Source organism: Callithrix jacchus, chromosome X (assembly GCF_049354715.1).
Source record: "Callithrix jacchus isolate 240 chromosome X, calJac240_pri, whole genome shotgun sequence".
NCBI classification, from domain to species: domain Eukaryota; kingdom Metazoa; phylum Chordata; class Mammalia; order Primates; family Cebidae; genus Callithrix; species Callithrix jacchus.
Window position 1 is genome coordinate 145452774 of NC_133524.1, and position 20952 is coordinate 145473725.

At 37.9% G+C, this 20952-nt stretch overlaps 1 protein-coding gene across 8 annotated transcripts in view; it reads left to right on the forward strand.

Annotated features, from left to right (window-relative positions):
* AFF2 (ALF transcription elongation factor 2) overlaps positions 1-20952 on the forward strand; it is a 486005-nt gene that overhangs the window by 393197 nt on the left and 71856 nt on the right. For all 8 annotated transcript variants that reach the window (XM_035288892.3, XM_035288895.3, XM_035288897.3 and 5 more), the window contains one exon: positions 3760-3797. In XM_035288892.3, coding sequence (XP_035144783.1) covers positions 3760-3797 — 38 coding nt within the window. The remainder of the gene's footprint in view (positions 1-3759; positions 3798-20952) is intronic.

Consider the following 20952-nt stretch of genomic DNA (forward strand, 5'->3'; position numbering starts at 1 on the left):
ATAGGTTTAGCGAGGGAGCAACTCTGAGCCTGTCTGTAGCCACTTCATCCCTCCAAAGGAAATAAATTTGCTGATAATGAGAGAGGAGTCAGCTCAGAAATGCTCCTTGGAATCATAGAAGTGCTTTCTTCCTTGGATAGAATTTCTCAAGATACCCCATGACAGAGGGGCCCCGGGTAGAATAGGAGCTTCAGGGCTTCCCCGTCCTCAGGGTCCAATGTTAATAAAAAAAGTCAAGAGCCCCTCTGATGGAGTGAAGTGTGGAAGGAGGGGGCTACTAAAAGACGGATCAACTGGAAAATATGGAATCATCTTAGGCTTCCTTAGAAACAGAGCAAGAGAGAGAAAAGAGAGAAAGACAAATAGAGTGTCAGAGAGAAAGAGAGGTCTGTAGAATCTAAACATATCAAAGTCTTCTGTGAATAGCGCTTTCCACACAGAAGTATTCTGTTCACTCTGGAACCACTACTCAGATGGAGAGTAAAAGCTAGAGGTTCCTGTAATCCTCATTGGAATAACTACTTAGGTCTCATACTACAACGTAGCCTCTACTCAGTAAGCCCAGTAAACGATCTGGCTGTAAAAATCTATGCATGAACACCTGTGTAGAAAGCAGTCGCAATCAAGATGCACCGCATTTACATAACATGCTGCAGCTTCCAGAGCACTTGTCAGTGTTGGCTGCTCACAACCACCCTTGCTGTAGAAAAGGCAGAAATTGTTATCTTCATTCTTTAAATGAAGAAACTGTTTGTTGCTCAAAGGTGTTTAGTACTTGCCGATAGCGTAAATGGCAAAGCTGGGACTAGAACCCAGGTTTTTAACATTTCTGGCACAGCACTCTTTCCACTCTAGCCTATTACCTCTCATCTTACCATACTGGAGCATATTCTCTAACATTTTGATTTCTTTTATTGTTTTTAGTTATACTAGAGCTTCCTCAAAAGTGAGATAAATATCATGATAGGAAACCAGGATACAAAATAAGAGAATATAGGTTTATAAAAGCATAGAGACGTTATAAATTAAAGCAGCATAACTGTTAACTCTCTAGCTTCCATTTTCCAATCAGTTTTAATTACTTTAATGTGTGTTTTTAAATGTAAAATTAGCTGCAATCCCAATATGTAACTGTCTTGATGTTTAGTGAATTGTGTTATGTGATTTCCTTTTAATTTCCCTTCTTTTGTAGTGTGTCTTACATTCCGGCATGTATATCTGGAACTTGGGATTGTCTTCTTATGTTCCATCATTTCAAAAGGGAAATTCGCTCTTCGTGTATTTTGTAAAATAATTCTTCTACCTTAAAGGCACATATCATTTGCACATAAATAATTAACTTAAAATGTTTTCCTCAAAGTCTCTTAATATAATAATTCTTCATAGCATGCCTAAAACAACATCAAATTACAGTGAAAGCAAAGTAACAAATTGAGAGCTGTTTCTCATATGGTGATGTTCTCTGCACACAAGAGGATGACATAAGGACATCTGACTAGAGCTGTTGGGACATCAGAATGATCACAAGTTAATTTCCAAAGAAAAGAGAACCTCTCAGCATAGACATTTTCAATCAATAAGCAAGCAACCCAGAAAAAATTAATTTGAAGGAAGTCATTTTCCTATGTTGGCTCTATAAAAAGATATATGTTCAAAGAAACTGGCCTCAAACATGATCATGTTCCTTTTGATCAGAGAAAAATAACTGGGTCTAATTGACAGTTCGAAACCATAGAGCAGAGAGGGTATTTTCAAAAAAACATGCTTCTAAATCAAAGGGAGGTTAAGCAATGTCACTTTGATTTTTCCCTCTCCCTGTGTCCTGCCACTGGCATGCTCAGCCTATCACATCCAGCATGTTTTAAAAGGAAACCACTTGAACACAGCCCCCATTAGTCTGTGATAACCTAAGTCTTCTAGAACAGACTTAACTGTTCTAAAAAAGTGGATTCGCATGATTTCCACAGTGACATGTCTTCAGCCTACTGCTGTATCTTATTGCAAACCAGCCAGCCTTGGGAGAGAAAAGGGTGTTTTTTTTTTTTTAAAGAAAAAGCAGATGTGAGTGTGCATGTGTGTAGAGACTGGGTCCTGCTGCTGTAGTAAAAGGTGCATGGCAGTCCCCACTCCATGCCAGTACCACCTCTCCCTTTGTTCCTCTGACCTGGCAGAATCTGCAGGGTCAGTGAGATTTGCATCCTCTGTATATGGACTGAAAATGGACACGCTTTCATATGTAAGATATACGTGACAGGTGAGTTGGGCCAGCCAGACACATATGTCTTCTTTTCTCATTTTCACCTCTTACCTCATTCCTTAGCTTTTTTCCTACTCTTGCCAAAATTCAACCTCAGGCACAGATGGTGAGAAAATGATTTTTGCCTACCAAGCCAAAGAAAGTGCCCAAATATTAATGGTTATTTATCTAGAAACAGAACCTGAGACTTAATAAATGGAAGCATGGATTTCTAGCACTAACATCTAAACTTCAGAAGTGTTTTATTTATTTTTAAAAATACTTGCAATTGCATTCAGTTGTTATGCATAGAGTGTCACCCAGAGTGTCAAGTCCAGAGTTAGATTATACGTTGTCTCTGCTAAAAGTGGTTGCTTCCGTGTTCTAACTTATAGCAGTATTTTCTTCTGTAGCCCTTACCCACGTCCAAGAAGTACAAATATAAAGGTCCCCAAAAAGATACGTTTTTAAAGGATCTGAACAACCCTGAGGTTGTCAAATGGCTGCTTCAGTGCTCTTTTATCAAACGTAATTTCTATGGCCTGAAAAAGTCTATAGGAGTACAAGTTTGGTTCTGATTACATAATTATGCTACAGAAATATGAAAATAAAATCATCACTAAAACCCTCCAGGTGCTTAAACAGTTTGATAGACTGTAGCCATTCTGCCATCAGCACCCCCAGCTGTGTTGCTTAGCAACATTTTAATTCCAGAAGAATCGAAGGAGATGAAATCCCTGTGGAGAAGGAAACAGAAATAAGAGGGCTGTTGACAGATGATCTGAGTTGTTTCTTCTAATATACTGTGAAGATCACTAGCTCTTTTCATGAATGATAAATGGACTGTACACAGATCAATGGGTTCAGCACTAAACTGGAACCAGACTCCATGTCTAAGGCAACGCAGGCCGAGAGGCCCAGAGTTTTCCTCATTTCTATGATTTGGTGTGTATTTTCTTAAAGGTTCCACAGGAGGAAATTGATCTGAGTATTCAGTCATTTTTTGCCCTTTTATGGTGTCGGCTAATAAAAATGATTTTGGAAATGGACACTCGACTTTCTGTCATGGTGCGAGTGTGGCCAGGTTTCAGTAGTAGTGTTAGGATGAGCAGTTCCCTACCACAAATCTAAAACTCCAGGATATGCCCACAACCACTCCCTCTGCATCTATTTCCCCTATCTGTCATTACAACCCAATCAGGTCCAAACAGGGTAAGATGAGAGTGAAAGGTTGGAAGTCAGGCACCCTAGTTGTGCACCCACGAGTCTACTTTTATGGTCCCTGATGAACTTTCTAGGCAGCTGTCACAATGCCTGCCTGTATTGGAAAGCTGCACTTGGACAGGTAACCATGTTTCCCAGGAGAAGAAAATTGCTTTCTGAGTCTCCAGTCTGCTTATCTACAGCACCCTTAGCTCCTTATGTTTCTGAAGAGCATTTTATATTGCTTATTGTTTTGGTAGCTAGTTGCAATGATTAGGCCTGCTAATGTCGTCTAATTGTGTATTTTCTTCTGTTTACAGGCTGTTGAAAAGGCAAAACCGAGGAATAATCCTGTGAAGTAAGTTATTATTTTTATTAGTTGCAAATGTTAATTTTAATGGACTCAGTGCATGTGAAAAAATAAGGTCATAAAAGAGACCTTGGATTTTGAGTTAGTCTCTGTTCATGACAATTTGAAGACAAAAACAAAACAAGCCAAAAAAAAAAAACCTCCAATGAGCAGGGACCAGCTTATACTTTTCCCTGTGTTCCTGATGAAGAAATGCCCCAAGTTGTACCCAGTTTACATAAATTAATATGTTCAGTCCATGAATAGCTGCCAAATACTATTATAATCATATTCAATGCATAGTACTTCAAGCCTTTGGGTTTTGCACATGCTAAAAAGATTACATTTTTAATTGCAAACCTTGGACCTATGACAGAGACGTAAATGACTGAAAGTGTGCCAAGTGATTTCCAGCCACGTGGGGAGGTTTCGCACCTTGGCATCAAGGCCTCAATACTCTGTTAATGAAAAGCTCATAAAATATACTTAACTAAAGGCTTTTCTTTTTTGTTTTAGCTAACAGAAAGCAATTCCCAAGGCATTTTATGAGATACTCTTAAATCATAAACAAGCCACACAGCCCTCTTTTAAATATAGTACATCTTAGACATCCTGTCTCTTCCAGAAGGGAGACTTTCAAATTAAGAAGGATGACTGTCTTGTCATTTGGGTTTGTGACATCTGATTGCAGTGTTACAATGCATACTAGTCCTGCCAGCTCTGTGGCTGAGGGAGGACTTTTTCTATTTGCTGGGTTATTTTAGGTCTGGTAATATCACATCTTGAGGAACACTATGTGTTAATTTATTTCGGCTGACTTCCATTATAGTTGGTACCAAAGAAAGAAAGGGAGAGTGCATTGATTATTTAGTTTCTGGGAGAATGGATCGGCTAATGCCAATGACAAGAAGCCTGTTTATCTTTTGTATAATAAAATAATTAACTTTTCCAGGGCTTCAGGGTAGCATTTAGCATACCATTAAATCCAAGCCCTAGTACATGTTTCCAAAAGGTGTTGTGTGCTTTTAAGTTTCATTTTTCTTAGGCCAAAGAATGTTCCGTATCAGGCTCTGTAACGTATAGAGGGGCATCTGTAGTCTAGAGATATATTGTGCTTTAGTCCTATTGAAGTATTTGTACTAGCTGAGGTTTCGTCTGGTTGTTCATTTGGGGTTGAAATCTTCTCTGCAGCCTGATTTCTTTTCCGTCTGAATGCCCTGAAGGCTCCTCCACTGTGAGCCTGTGGCTGGCAAGCTCAGAGAATTAGAGGATGGTGCTAATGAGGCCAGGGTCAGAGCTTCTGTCCCTGGGTGGGCGATTAGTGATCTTCTCTCCTGCAGTTCAACTGCACTCCTCCTTCCAGTCCGCCTGCATGCAGATGTGTGCCCCAGGTTACAAAGCATGGGGCTAGGGCTGGAGGAATGTAAATCGAGGCCCTCTATGGCAAATGTCTCCAAGCTCCAGCCCTCCCAATAGGAAGTGATTCCCAAGCTGCATTTTTGCATTCACAGAATAGCCCATTGGCATGTTTGGGGTTGCATTTAATTCTATTCTAATGGCCTAGAAGTGGGACCAGTTTTCTCTTTGCTCCTTGTGAGAATTTGACCCTACAGTAATTGTATTTTTTATGAGTTCTTATTAATTCATGGCGCAGACTCTATCTAATGTGTGGCATTTTGAGGAATGTTATAAAAAGAAGGCAAGGAAAGTAGAAGAGTCAAAGGATTATTGAGCATTGTGCTTTAAATATATTTAAAAATCCACTTAGTAATAAACCTAAGTCACAACCAACTGGTATGTGTTTAGAATTGTCTTCTAATTAAAGAAGATACTATTCTCAGGGTGAGTTTGGGTTCATGATACCAAACTCAGCACTTGAAGAAGAGAGACTTCCTCAGGACCTCAGTTCAGAAACAGAAACTTCACCGTAGGGTTCAGTTGCACTGCCTGACAGAAGAACAGAGTCAAAGGTTTTAAAAGTTGTATACATAGTGGTCCTTTCGCCATTTCTGATGTCTACTAGACAATTTCAGTTACACGCAATGCACTGGAATCCCAAACAAAGGTTCAATACATGTTTTCTGAATGAATGAACAAGTAAACAAATTGCACATATCCCAGAAAACAGGGATTCTTCCAGGAAAATAGGTTTCTTCCGGTAACCTAGCCTGCAGGCTTGATAAGGCTGGTGGCTCTCCTCTAGTAGAGTGCCACCATCATGTCAAAAGGACGTGTGCATTTGTAACTAACCAAGTGGTCCAATCCCTGTTATTCTTGACTCATGACACATGTAAAAATGTTCCTCCATTGCTCTGGTTCTCTCTAGCTGTTTTGTTTCTGACCAGTTCCTTGTTTGATCTCATATCAATAATTAATATTCAACTGTCTTTTTGAGCATAAAAAGTGAGTACAGTTTTGCTGGAAAACAGAGGTCCAGTGGCATCATTTACAACTCAAGTTTGAACACAAATTGGTGAATATGGCCATGTATATGATTTGATATAGCCGTTTGGTGTAGAGTTTGGCAAATGGTTGAAAAAAATCAGAAGAAGATTTCTTGACATGTGAAAATTATATGAAATTCAAATTTCAGTAAGTATAAATAAAGTTATATTGGAACACAGCCACACTCATTCATTTCCATATTGTCTGTGGCTGCTTTTGTGCTACAATGGCAGAGTTGAATAGTTGTGACAGAAACTGTATGTAGCCTACAAAGCTGAACACTTTTACCATATGGCCCATTATAGAAAGTTTGCGGACTCCTGCTCTAGTTGGTAAGGTAGAAAAAAGCATTAAGCTTTTTTGTGATGCTGAAGGTTGAACTATCAATCCTTTCTCCTTTGGTGTTTAAAACAATGAGTAGATATTTACTGAGCCCTTATTGTGTGTTTAGGACTTTCTAGGGTTGATGTGCCACTTAATTCTCATTCAGAGGAAAGAGACTCACTCTTCACTTACTACCTTTGAAAATCATACAGATACGAAATCCAGTGACAGGGCGTTGATGTCTCAGAAACCAGTGAACACACAGAACACATATCTAGAGCATACTGAGCATACTGCTAGTCTTCCAAATTGTGCATAGATGGATTTATTGCAAAAGCATAGGAATTTTCTAAAATTCTGTCACTTCCATATCTAACTAAGGCTAAATAAGCTTTCAGTTATGGTGATGGTCAATAAACTTCTTAGTACATGGCTAATAAGTTTCTAAAAGTTTCACCTCCCCCTCCCTATTTCTCAACCACTTGTTCAATTTATTTTTAATACTTTCATGGTTGTAAGCTGCTTCTTTCATTGCCATAGGGAAACTGTGATACACACTAATTACACTCCATATAAAAGAGAAATTAAATATATGCCTAGTGAATATAAGCACATAATATGCCTGGACACACTAATGCCATTCCCTTGAAACATTAAATAGTACCTCTGAGGGTAAGACTCAAGCATGATTGTTCTTAAGATCAGTGATCCAGGACAAGAGCAGCCTGGTGTATTTCTCACCGTATTGGAACCATACTGGTCTCAGAGCTTGATTAGTGTGTTCAAATTATGGCTTTTTAATGCGTCAGAAAGACTTTCACTTATATTTTAATGTTCTGTGCTGTCATCTCCAAGATTTCATTGTGACTGCAAGGCCTGAGAGATGTACAGATTTCTTCCACCATATGTGACTTATCACATACATTTTTTTCAAAAACACATTTCTGTTATTAAGACATATGTGATAGTACATTTCTAAAAATGTGAATTGCTTTTGGCTAAAAGCCATGCACTAATAAGTTGAATTGAATCTAACCAAGGTTGACATCTGTTACCGAAAGAGAGACAGGAAGAAACAGAGAGAGAGAGAGCATGCACACACTGTTGTCAAGCATAAAATTATTTCCTGCTTTTACGCTTTAACAACATTAAAAAATGTGATGGTTGTCTTTCCCAATTCGGGATCAGAATCCACTCTGTGTAGGAAATTACAGGTTTTTTTTTTTTAGGAACTGATTCATTATAGACATGGTGCTTTCATTAGTGAAAATAACAAATAGCCACAAAAGTTTTCCTGATTATGATGTTTGTGCGTTATTCATTTACTCACCTGATGAATATTTATTTAGGTTCTACAACATTCTGGGAACTGTGATAGATGCTGAGGGAATTAAAAGTAAATCTGACACAGATCCTACCCTTGAAGAGTTTAGAGTCCAGCAGAAAAGATAAAATCGGTTTGTAAAGAATTAAATACAAGATACATAGGGAGAGAAATGTTTGTTAAGTGGGGAACAGATAAAGTATAGGGAAGCTCTAAAGACAAAAAGTTCTTCTGGTTAACACTGTCGAAGATGGAAGGGATGATGGGGGAGGAGGAAACATTTGCACCAGGATTTTAAGGACTGCTGGTTTGTGACGCTGGTGCTGAGGTATGGCAAGGGGAAGCAAGGAGCCCAGGATGCTTGATGGGATGCAGGCAGTGAAAGGCCAGGATGGAAACCAAGGCTAAGTAGAAATGGAAGCCTAGGGCCCTCAGAGCTTATCCAGATGAAAGAGATTCACACGGTAGAGTCAAACAGCATTGAAGAGCTCTTCACTTGGCACCGAATGAGAATCATCAATCACAAAGAGTTATTAAACACAAATAGTTGATAGACTTGGGTTCCAGTCTTGAATCTGATATTAGTATGGAATTGCACATGTCGCTTCCTTGGTATAGGCCTCAGCTAGATGACTTATACGGATATTCCACTTCTTTAAAAAAACCAAAGCTTGGAAATCTGTTTTATAATTTTACTCATTTTAGAACAATATTAGCCCTGTTAGTTTGATGTAGATTCATGCATGAACATAAATTATATATGTGTTTATATGTGTGTATAATGCATCTGTGTTTAACTCCATACACACTCACCTGCAGACACATAATGCCTTTCCCCATCATTTTTACCTTTTACTTTGGTGAAATAAAGTACAAAAAGCCACATCATTAGAGTTTTAAAAAGATATCTTTTGTAGAAAATAAGTGTGGCTCCAAAACAATATTAGCCCTGTTAGTTTGATGTAGATTCATGCATGAACATAAATTATATATGTGTTTATATGTGTATATAATGCATCTGTGTTTAACTCCATACACACTCACCTGCAGACACACATAATGCCTTTCCCCATCATTTTTACCTTTTACTTTTGTGAAATAAAGTACAAAAAGCCACATCATTAGAGTTTTAAAAAGATATCTTTGGTAGAAAATAAGTGTGGCTCCAAAGGCATTGGGTAAAGCCTCTGAAATGGCCCCTAGGACCAAAGGGAATTCCCCATTTGGAGTCCGTATCTCTTGTGATGTTCTTGTATACATGCACATCAGAGATGTGCAGAATGTCAGTCAGTTAAGCCACCATTCTGAATGATAAGACAGCAGAACCTGATTTGTGTTCTGCCAACCAAGTTTTGAGGGATTGTCTCCTTTAGAGACAATCCTTTTAGAACAAAAGGCTCCAGCACCATGAAGTTTCGGCATCTTCTATACTATCCCTTTCCTGGAGCATCACTGTGCACAATCACATAAGGTAGCCTCAAAGAAAAAGTTCTGTTTAGCTTTGTCTTACCGAAGGATTCCCAGATGTGTTTGGCCGGACGATATCTTTGTCTGGCAGGGCAAATATTTCATGAAACGTAGAATTGGTTGTTGTTGCTAAAAATGAAGTACTGTAGTTCCATTTAAAATTGTTTGATTCCACATTTGTTGGCAAGGTTACAGAGAAAAGGGAACACTTATACACTGCTAGTGGGAGTGTAAATTAGTTCAACCATTGTTGAAAGTAATGTGGCAAATCCTCAAAGAACTTAAAATAGAATTACCATTCAATCCAACAATCCCATTTTTGGGTATATATCCGAAGGAATATAAATCATTCTACCATAAAGACATATGCATGTATATGTTCATTGCAGCAGTACTCACAATAGCAAATACATGGAATCAACCTAAATGCCCATCCATGGAAGACTGGGTAAGGAAAATATGGTGTATATGCACCATGGAATACTATGCAGCCATTAAAATAATGAAATTATGTCCTTTGCAGCAACATGGATGGAGCTGGAGGCCATTATCCTAAGCAAAGTAATGCAGGAACAGTAAACCAAATACTACATTAAAAAAAATTACTTTAAGTTCCAGGATACATGTGCAGAATGTGCAGGTTTGTTACATATGTATATGTGTGCCATGGTGGTTTGCTGCACCTATTGACTCATCCTCTAGGTTCCCTCCACTCGCACCCCACCCTCCAACAAGCCCTGGTGTGTGTTGTTCCTCTCCCTGCGTCCATGTGTTCTCATTGTTCAACTCCTACTTATAAGTGAGAACACGAATACCACATATTTTGAGTGGGAGCTAAACAATGAGAACCATGGACACTACAAAAGGGACAGTAGACACCTGGGCCTACTTCAGGGTGGAGGGTAGGAGGAGGGAGAGGATTAGAAAAAATACCTATCAGGTACTATGCTTATTAACTGAGTGCTGAAATAATTTGCAAATCCAACCCCATGACATGCAGTTCACCTATATAACAAACCTGCACATGTACCCTGAACATAAAATAAAACGTTGTTTTAAAAAGAATATGAATTTGCTGTAAATGCTTAGATTTATTTCTGGGTTCTCTATTGTGTTTCATTCTTCTGTGTGACTCCTATGTCTTTTTTACAGTGTCACACTCTAAATTATTTTTATGGATTGTAAATGTCCTGAGATACAGTCCTCAATGATGGTACAGGAAATTTTGGGGTGGGTCCCAATGGTGAGATACATGAAGCTAAGTAGTCCCCAGTGAGCTTCATCAGATCAGTGAGCAAAATGCCCAGTCCACTCATTTCATAGTAATAAGGCACCCTCAACGATGCGCTTCCTACCACCTCCCCAGACCGCTAGTCAATCTCTTACTGGCTCTAGCCATTTTAAGTACAATTGAAATAACATTTCTCTCTAAATTACTGCATAAAATAAATTGGGCCTTTTATGTTGTCCAGATAGATACAATTGGATGCAACAGGTTCCAGCAATCATTCTGTCAGTTAGTGAAATTTGCACAAATTTCTGGACACCTTCCTTTTTATTGGTATTTGGAGTTATGCCATCTAGATGAGAAAACTGAGACCCAAAGAGCAAACTGCCCAGAACCCCAAGTTTCCAGGAACTCTCCAGTTTTTACCAGCTCCCTCTCAGGATACATGTGTCCACTTTCAATGCCTAGAAATGTGTTATTGGTTTTTTCAGTTGTATTATGTAACTTTATTTAATGATTTATTTTCTTAGAACATGATACCAAATGTGTCAAAAATTAATAAATCATCGGATTTGAAAGTTCCTTAACAATTATGTCAACTTCAATTATATTAAATTTATATCTGTAAGGATAAGTTTCTTCAAACTTCAAACACATTGGTTGCCTCATTACCATCACTCATCTTTGCAAAAGTTTTATGAGAACCTTTTCTCTTTAGGTGTTAAATTAATACTCTAATAACCATGGAGATAAAATAGAAACAGAAAGCACCCATTTGTTGGTGAATCTGATGGACCTCAACTAAGCCAATGTGGAATTAAACCATTTTAAAGGGAACTAAACCACATTCTTCTTAGTAACAACATTCATAAAATACTGCCTGGTCCACATGTTAGTTTTTTAACTCTGTCCTTCTTAGTGTTTGCTGCTTAGACAAGAATGGACAACTCTGTCTACAATCTGCCAGCACAAGTCAGCTCAGTTTTTGCTACATAAAAGTCACACCTAGAATTTTATTTTAATGTTTCCATGTAGTTATCTTTCAGTAAACTGTCAAAAAGTTAGAGTCACATAGCTAATCTGCTAGAATTCAAGCAAACCACATTTTTGCTCTTTTAACAGACAATAATGATGTCCCTACTATGTGACAGACTCTGTCGATAGAGAGATGAGTTAAATGAGATCTCTGCTCTGAGAGTCCCCATACAGTGGCAGGGAAAGACAAGGCCATTATACTACAGAATAGGTTGTTTGTATGATTGAAGCATGTGCAGCATTCTATGGGGCAGAGATGAAGGAAGGAGCAACTGCTGAGAGTGGGCTCTCCCTATCTCAGTAGGAGTCCACCAGTGAACAGTGGGGAGAGGCCATTCAAGAGAACAGAACAATACTTTCAAAAGGCACTAAGAGAAGAAAGCAGATGCTGTGTTGTGAGCAATGTCTGGTACTTAGAGTCAGCTTAGGAGGGGGGTCATTTTTCACAGTAGCAGAAGATACCAAGTGTGTGAGCTGCAGAATAGAAAAGAAAGAAAAGAGGTGTTGCATGTGCCAGGATACCTGAAGCATCACGCTGCCACATGTTAACACTTGGGCTCCACTTTTGGTATTCGGAGGAGAACAGTGCAGTGTGGGTAAAGCTAACAAAATGCTGGAAAGGATTCTTTTATTCTAGAAACTTAAAGGTTAGATTAGGGAGAGATTATAAGGTACTCTTTTTAAACTGTTTGCAAAGAAATAGACACATCAAGTCCTTTCAGATTATATCTAGCTAATCCTTCTCTATGAACTGTGATGTAAGTCTCAGCTCATATAGAGTTCCTGTAAGTATTCAGCTGTTCCCTTGTGGCTTCATGAACCCCTGATTATTTCTTACATTTTAAAAAATGTTTCTTTCATACAGTTCCTTTCACATTACTCAAATGTCTAGGTTACACTAAGATATAGTATTTTAAGCATGACCCAAACACCATTATTTTAGCTTCAGTTTCTGAATTCACTTCACAGACATAAAATTTCTTGCTGAATGTATTTTTGTCAGCCCAAAACATAAGCATAGTAGGGCTGTTTTTATTTCTAGGGAAATGATGCCTGCCCCCATGGTGACTACACACAAGGCTCCAAACAGTCAATCAGTCCTCTGTCGACCACAAAATGCGTTCAGAGTCAAGAGCCTGAGGTAATAAGTTATTATTTAGTTGACTACTAGTTTGGGGGGACTGAGAACTATAGAAATCACTCATTTTGGCCAGGGACTCAAATAGGAAAAAATAGTATCTGCTTTCTTAAAGCTTTTGCCTAAACCAACAGCAGTTAACTAGAGAGCAACCATTAAAAAAAAAAAGTAAATCATTCTATAGGAAAATGTTTTTATTTGTAAAATTTACAGCATAAGGTATATTACATGTCATTATAATCCAGTTATATGCACATGTGTTTATATACTCTGCATCAGCATACCCTCATGCAACTTGGTAATTTGGATCCAAGACAAAATTGTTCCCCTTGTTGAGGCAGACAGAAGCAGCCATTACTAAAAGAAGGTCTCAAATCTTTTTTCTCATTTCTCATTCCTTTTCCAATTTTTTGACTGCCTTTTGCCTGTCTCACCACCATACTGTCATAACAAGTGGGTCCCACGTACTTAGGGAAAATGTTTCAGAAAGCTCTTGTGGCCTAGATTCCTCCATGGAAGTCCGGCAAAGGGAGCTCAGCGCAGCCGGAGAGCTCATTTGTACTCAATCATGTTTGTGTTATCAAACGCTGTAGTGTGGTTGCTGGGGATCTGCAAATAATAGCATCTACATCTAAAAACACAACTTTTTCATCTCTCCAACGAACTGGACATGTGTGTTACCTCCAACACTGGCTAGGTGAAAGTTTAGCTTGACTCAAACCATGATGCAAGGGTTTGATAAGCAAATTAGACATGTTAGAAAACTTGCTTTAAATATATATGTGGATGTATATATACACTATCTACATATACATTGTACACTCACATATAATTTAAGCTTCACCTGTTTCCAAAAAGGGATGTAACATAATAAAAACAAGATTGTAGAGGAGAATGCTTAAAGAAAATGGAAGAACCTCCTATTTCCAAACGCTACAGTAACATCTGTTTACATATGTGATGGAACTAGAAAAAGCTATGTGTTTTTAAAATCAACACCCAAGTAAGGGCTGCCCAACAATGACAGAGCAGAGCACAGCTGTGCCCTTCCTGCAATGATGCTGTTGTGGTGCACAGCCTGTTGGGAGATCTTCTTGGAGAGTACAGTCAAACCATGTATGAGGATCTTGTCCTGGTCTTAGTGATGGGTAATAGACTTTTGAATTTAGTTTTAACTTTTTAAAACTAATCTACGATGGTGATTCAGAGCCGTGGATGTTGAAAAACAGTTGTCAATCAAAGCAGCTAATGTGGTTCAAAATAAGAATGATTTCCTCTTGCACATAGTGAATGTCTTGAAGAGGAATTTTACAAGGCTTTAAACAGGGATAACAATATTGGACCACTGCTGTATACAAAATAGCATACAACATATGCACTTTTACTCTCTTTACCTACTTCATTTTTTTCTCTTATCATCATTATTTTCTCTCTCTCTCTCTCTGTCTCTCTCTATTTCTCCATGTTTTGAAGTGTCACCTCCCACAAGAATGTAAGGTTCACAAAAGTGAGAATGTTGTTTTAGTCACTGCTGTAACCCTAGCATCTCAAACAGTAGCTGTCATATAACAGCAGCTCAATATCTTGAATGAGTAAGTGCAGGCATCTAGGGATATGACTTTAAAGTTCAACTGTCCTTGTTTAGTTTGAGTATGAGTTTAGTCTTAGAAGGATTATGATTTTGTGTTGCCCATTGAAAATCATACTGAACTAATTATTAGCCATTGGGTAAATTATTAGCTTTTCTTAGAAAGAAATAGAGTTTTATTTTATAATCATCTATATTCCATATTAGCTTTACTCTGAGCCATCATAAAGCTAGTTTTACCCTTATTAATAGATCTAGAATTTGACTTTCCAATAGAATTTGACTTTCCAAGTGATTCTTCTGCTGTATGTCCACCTTCCTACTTTTGATGAATTCCCTCTATGAATTTAAAAGAGGAGGCACAGAAGTGAAGATGTAGGCCTCCCTATGAATGGGGGTAACACAAGTGTAGTTATGTTTGATGTATGTCATTAGGCATTTTCAAGAATGACCGAAGTCAAATTTTCATAACATGGGACAAGGAAACAAAAACGTCATTAAGATAACAGTTGAAAACACATGCAATTTTCTATTTTTGAAAGGCATCTTTATGCTCAGAAATTCGCAGGATTGGACACACAGCAGCCAATTTCAGAATCCACACACTTGTCCTCTTCTTTGGAGTTGTGGAGTCTGAGATGCATCTGATACTTCCCTTTTCTCTTTTATGCAATACTCCACTATCACAGCACTAAGAAGCATTAGGCAGCCTTTCCCATTGGCCAATAGTTGCAGAAGTTCGATGGCTCCAAAGTTTTAAGGGAGCTGCCCTTAAGCAAGGCTTGACTCACAGTCATGGATGTTTCTAGACACAAGGCCTAGGCAATATCTCTGTAAAGTGGTTAAACAAAACAAGCTTTCTTTAATGTTATATTCTTCTCATAAATATGTAAGTCATTAAATCATTTGGTCACATCTCAGTGATGGGGTTTTAAAAAATTCCTCACTTAATATTGAAGTGTACAAAATAAACAAACAAACAAACAAACAAAAAACCCGAGACCATGTTACAGGAAATAACATTGCTGCAAGGTTAATTTTACCTCATACAGCATTTCCTAGAATTGAATTGCCTGATCTCCTCTCTTGAGGATTGCTCCAATGCTTGCAATAACCAAGGCTGATTTTATTGGAAAATCACCTCCAGAGGAAGTTTTGCGTGGGACAAACTGATTTCTGGTGCCAGTGGCATGCTATCCAGGCTGGCACTGTTTGAGTTCCCAATCTTTCTGTTCATTCGGGCAGCACATTCATTAGCAACCCTTAAAACAGGGTAGAATAACTAGACATCTTAGGGAATTTACTTTAAATTGTTTTCAAGTCTTACTGGCTAGCAGGCCAGCATTCAAATTGTAGCTCTTAACATGCACATTAAATGTTTTACTAGTAGTGGTGAGACTCGCGGTAATTTTTATTTCAAATGCTTAACAGATAACTCTTTTACATAATATAGGACACTCAAAGATCCTGACTGGGAAGAATTATGGAGGGTAGAATGAGAGGAGAGAGGATGATGATACTGAGTAGTGAAGCTCTCACGTTATCTTTGTAGGCATGGCTTATTGATCAGTCACTTTCTGTTAGTTGGCTTTTGTAATTATAAAAAGAATCTGTAGTTATCTTGACAGCACAGCTTAGCACAACTCACCAGGAGACCCAAATTCAGAAATGCACCCCAGCTTCCAAACTTCACCAAGTGGAAACAGAGAATATTATGAATGACATACATTGAGCCTCCAGGAGGAAGGAAAAGGAGGAGGAAATTGATAGAGAAGCCACACATCAGAGGAATCTGGTGACCTTGTATGACATTAATTCTAGAGGCTAGAGGACAGATACTCAAAAGCTGATTTGATTCAAGATTGGATAGTTGGAGACAAATCAGAAAGGATAGTTTTATGAACAAGAGGGGGAAACAGCATATATCTCATAAAAGTACAGACTGAATCTGATCCTCAAGCTCCTCAGGCAAAACCTACAATAAGAAAGAGACAAATGACCCCCTGTCCTATTCCCTTTAAAAGTCTCTCTGCCTGGGCCACTCACCAAAGCACAAGAAAATTTGTTCAGAGACAATCTGCCTAATGCCTACTTCTAGGTTTGTAATAATTCAGACATGAATGTAAAAAGCCAAAATATCTATCTGTGCTGACTGGTTGGTACCCTCTCTTTATGAATTTTGTGTCCAGATTACTATTATTTAATTTAACTGAAAGAGGGAAAGTAAAACAATTCCCAAGATTCAGCAGTGACACAAAGCTTTTTAACTACTGATATAAGTGGCATATGGCTTAATACTTCGGTTTCTAGCAATCAAGAAGCAACCCTGTGCAATATCACCATAGCTCAGTTCCCAGTGGGCATAACAGAGATGATTAGATATATTGAGTTCTTTGTGTCATTCAAAGAATAAAGAATCTCATACACATTGGTGTTAGCTTCCTCTCACTTCATTTCAATTTTCAATAACCAGTGTCATCACTTGTAACAGTTTTTTCATAATGAAACCTCATGTCGAAATGGATTTGTCTTTCAAGTGAAAGCATATTGGGAAGCCTTCTGAAACCCGATCCTTGGTAATTTTTACTGCAACAAAAAATTTATACATATATATGATTCCCCAAGCAAGAATAACATAGAAAATGAATAATAAAAACCAAATTGTGACATTTGAAAAAAAAGTTATAGGTCCACTTTTCATATTTGACAAGTCTGGGGGAAGAAGGGCTCTGGTTAATCCAAATAATTTGGTTAATATAGCTACCACCTATAGAGAGAATGATTTTCAAGGAATTAGAAGGCTATATACCCTTAATAAGAAACAATGGGACTCATAATATAATATTTTCTTGATAATTCAGAAAGGCGATATAAGATTATTGTTGTGAATAGTTTTCAAATATATGGTAGTGTCTGCACAAATTCTATAGTGTCCAGGTTAAGTCAAACATTGCCTAGACATTTTGTCTCCTTCTTTCACAACATGAAGATAGTTGAATTAAGGTCGTTTTCCTATAGAGTCGTGAGAGTGGAACTTCGCCAAGGCTTTTTAGTGGTATAGATGACAGAAATCCAGACATATTGATCCTTGTAACCCTAGGAGCCCTGAGGTCTCTTGACTTCAAACCATCATGTTAGTTTATGCTGACGTACTATTCCAATTCTTTCCTTTGTGGGACAAGATTTGTAAAAGGTTAGGAATTACTATCCTAGGAATTTAGGTGTTGCATATCCATGTTTATTTTTTCAAAATTAAAATTCTATAAAGCACGGTAAAGTACTCAGATGGTAAAAGCTTTAAAGTAGTGCTTCTCTCTTCCTTCAGCCAATTTGATGGGCTAAGTCAGCATTTCTTAAGTTATGGTCCCTGAGTGGTGTTTTGAGGCATGTTAATAGGTATTGTGAAGGACACAAAACAAATGTGTGTGTCTGTGTAGGGTGTGTGGTGTGTGTGTATGTGTGTGTGTGTTTGGTGGAGAGTGGTTAAATAAATGCTGAGGTTTAAAAGTTTTCTTCTAAGTTGAATTTTCAGCCCTTAATATTACGTTGTGCATCTCTAAGATGGAGGACATAGTTTATTGTTGTGTTTCCATAGCGTATTTGACTCTAGAAGCTTTTTGCCTATGGAGTATCAGAATCAAGAGACATGCTGGAATGAGTGAAGTTGAGTTGTGTTGGTGATTTTGACACATCAGTGGGTTAAGGAAAGTCATTGTCATGTGAGGCTACGCCCAACTGAGCCAGAAACAACAATACCTTTAGCCAATGTGTTTCTGACATATGGAGCCACTGAAGCAAACCCTGGAAGGTTCGCCAGCCTACCAATGGGGCCACTAAGCTGGACAGTGGTCCTAAGCAGAGAGTCTTTAAGCTACAGCCTCATTTCAAGCAGATAAATTCAGCTAAAAAAATCAGAGATTTATGGTTCAACGATTTAGGGGATTATGAATACTCATAGTGGCTAGGTCAGCATCCTTAGTAATGTCTATTCCTCCCTTAAAACTTTCCCTGTGGTAGAAATATAAAGTGGGGGTTTTGAGATCATTACACTATTTTTAACAGCTTTTTTGAGATATGATTAACATCCATACAGTTCACTGATTTATATAATTCATTGGCTTGTATATGCACAAATTTTTGTAACAGTCACCACAATGAATTTTAGAACATTTATTTTACCCCCCAAGGAAGCCCTATACCTCTTAAGTAATCATTCCTCATTTCTCCCTCCAGGAAGCCTTGGCCAGTAAACTACTTTCTGTTCCTATGGATTCGCTTATTTTGGATATTTTATAAAAATGGAATCATACACTCTGTGGCTTTTGTGTCTGTCTCTTTCACTTAGCATGTTCTCAGAGTTCATCCATGTTTCAGCATGGGTTAGAACCACTAGCTGACTCTAACTAGGGAATGTTACTAGGAAAAAAAGAACAGTCTTCCCTTTTGTACATTCCAAAAGTATAGCGAGAAGGAATATGACGGCATTTTAAGAACATTGAGAGGTACTGAAATAAAAGTAAATTAAAACTTGATATATTCTGATGCTTAAGATAAAATGACTCTATTATGTGGATCTTTCTCAAAAGCATTGAACATCTTGCGGATTTACTTTTTAGTAAGCTGGTGTTAAGTATGAATGGTGTTCTTCAGTTCCGTAAACCATTCATCCTACTTGCAAAACAAGGAGGCGGTGCGGCTGTTGTATCACATGTCTATGGCTTCCCAATCATATTGTTACATCTGGCAATTTCCTATAATTTATGAAATATTTTAATATGGCAAAAGTCATTTCAATTACACAGTCATTATAAGATTTGCCAAGGTTGAGTATGGATCATTTTGTGTTCATTAGAGCACAAAATTAGAATTTTCATTGCTGCAACTATAAACACCATTGGCACAAAGGATTTGAGCATTTTCTCATAAAATCTTGGATAACTGATAATTGGTGTTTTCCCTGTCTTTCAGCATATTTTAATTTTTTGAAACTATTTTCTGTTTTCCCTCCCCTGGTATATTTCTTCTGGCCTAGATGTGATTCTCTTCCAAACGGATGGTGTTGCATGCAATGCATGAACCAGTGAACACAGAGAGCATCATCCCTAGAGTCAGGCGAAAGTGAATAAATTATTTTTTTAATTTTCTCAGCTTTAGGTGGCCCAAAGTCTGGCAGTTAGACCTGAGTAAGTCTGGAAAAGCTGTCTGGCATGCCTACATCTGTTCTCACATTTGCCAATCAGGATTTATCAAAAATCAATGACTCAAAAACATGAAGTTCTTAAGAGGTGCTAATTTGTAGCTAAAGAATAATTCAAATGCAGCACCATTTGATCTTCATAGAATATGGTTTTGATTTTGGGAAATTCAATGACTGTTTCAACTTGCTCTCTTATATTTTCTGTTAAAAGAAGAAAACCTGGAAAGTAGTTCTAATCTAAGGACTTTATTTTCCATACCTTTGTCTCTTTGGAAATTTGGAGTAACTTTGCCAAGGGGATTTAGATACCTTGGTGCTATTTATTTATTAATAGTCACTCATACATCCCTGATCTCTTCCTGATGTTCTCAGCAGAACACCAACACTTGATTGTGTTTTCCACTTACCATCCCTTTTTCCAACCGTCTGCCTGATATTCGAAGTCAGTCACCTATGAAGAAGGTAACTCCCATTCCTCTCCCTCCCAGGCAGCAAAGAAGATATAACATTCATTATTCATTGCAATGTTTCTCCTTTGCCAAGATATATTCTCTTGCTTCAAACTCAGAACAGCTTATTGGCTTGTTGGAGTTCAACAGCCATGGGTGGAGGAAAATGTTCATTAAAGGAAGCCTATGACTCTGCCAGATTAAACTGACAGATTTTGAAGCTGGAGCAAGCAATTGGCTGACACTCTTCAGGCATGAATGCCCTTTGACTCATGCTGTGTTCATTGTTACAGAGGTGCTCCTTATAAAGTACATGGACACTTCTAAGATCATAAAACCAATAATGTCATTCACATACCAAAAACTATAGGGAGCTTATGCCTCCATGCGGAATTTGAGATGGGAGCAATCTATACTATGATGTCTATGTATGGTATGTATACATATGAATGATTCAATGTAACTGGCTAAATTATGCTTTGATACAGTTAGATTGCATTGATCAGACTTTGTAGATTTGAAGATTGAAATGATTTGCTTTTGAACCTCGTATGCTTGGAACAAGAGGTTTTGTCTCTGAATGCCAAAAGCTTCTTGTCAAAAGGTAGCTTCCTTAATATTGCTTCTAAGATGAGCTTTATGACGTGAGGTCTAGTGTATAAACATTAAACTCGACTACTGTTTGCCAAAATTTTTAAACAGAAAGATACCAAACCATATTTAGCTCACTAGTAAGTAAAAATCAAAGTATGTGTGATAGATAAAATATGGGCATGTGTTAAAAAACCATGGTGTATATTAGCAGACTTGAACTGGGTCCCACAGATACAGCACAGAGAATTGAAAAATACTTCAACTTCTAAGAAAACACTCAGTTGTTTGCCTCGTAGGATGTATATAGTTTGCCTAGAAGAGTTTTATTCTCTGTGAGGGAATCTACAGTGTACCAAATATTCCCTCTTGCAGGAT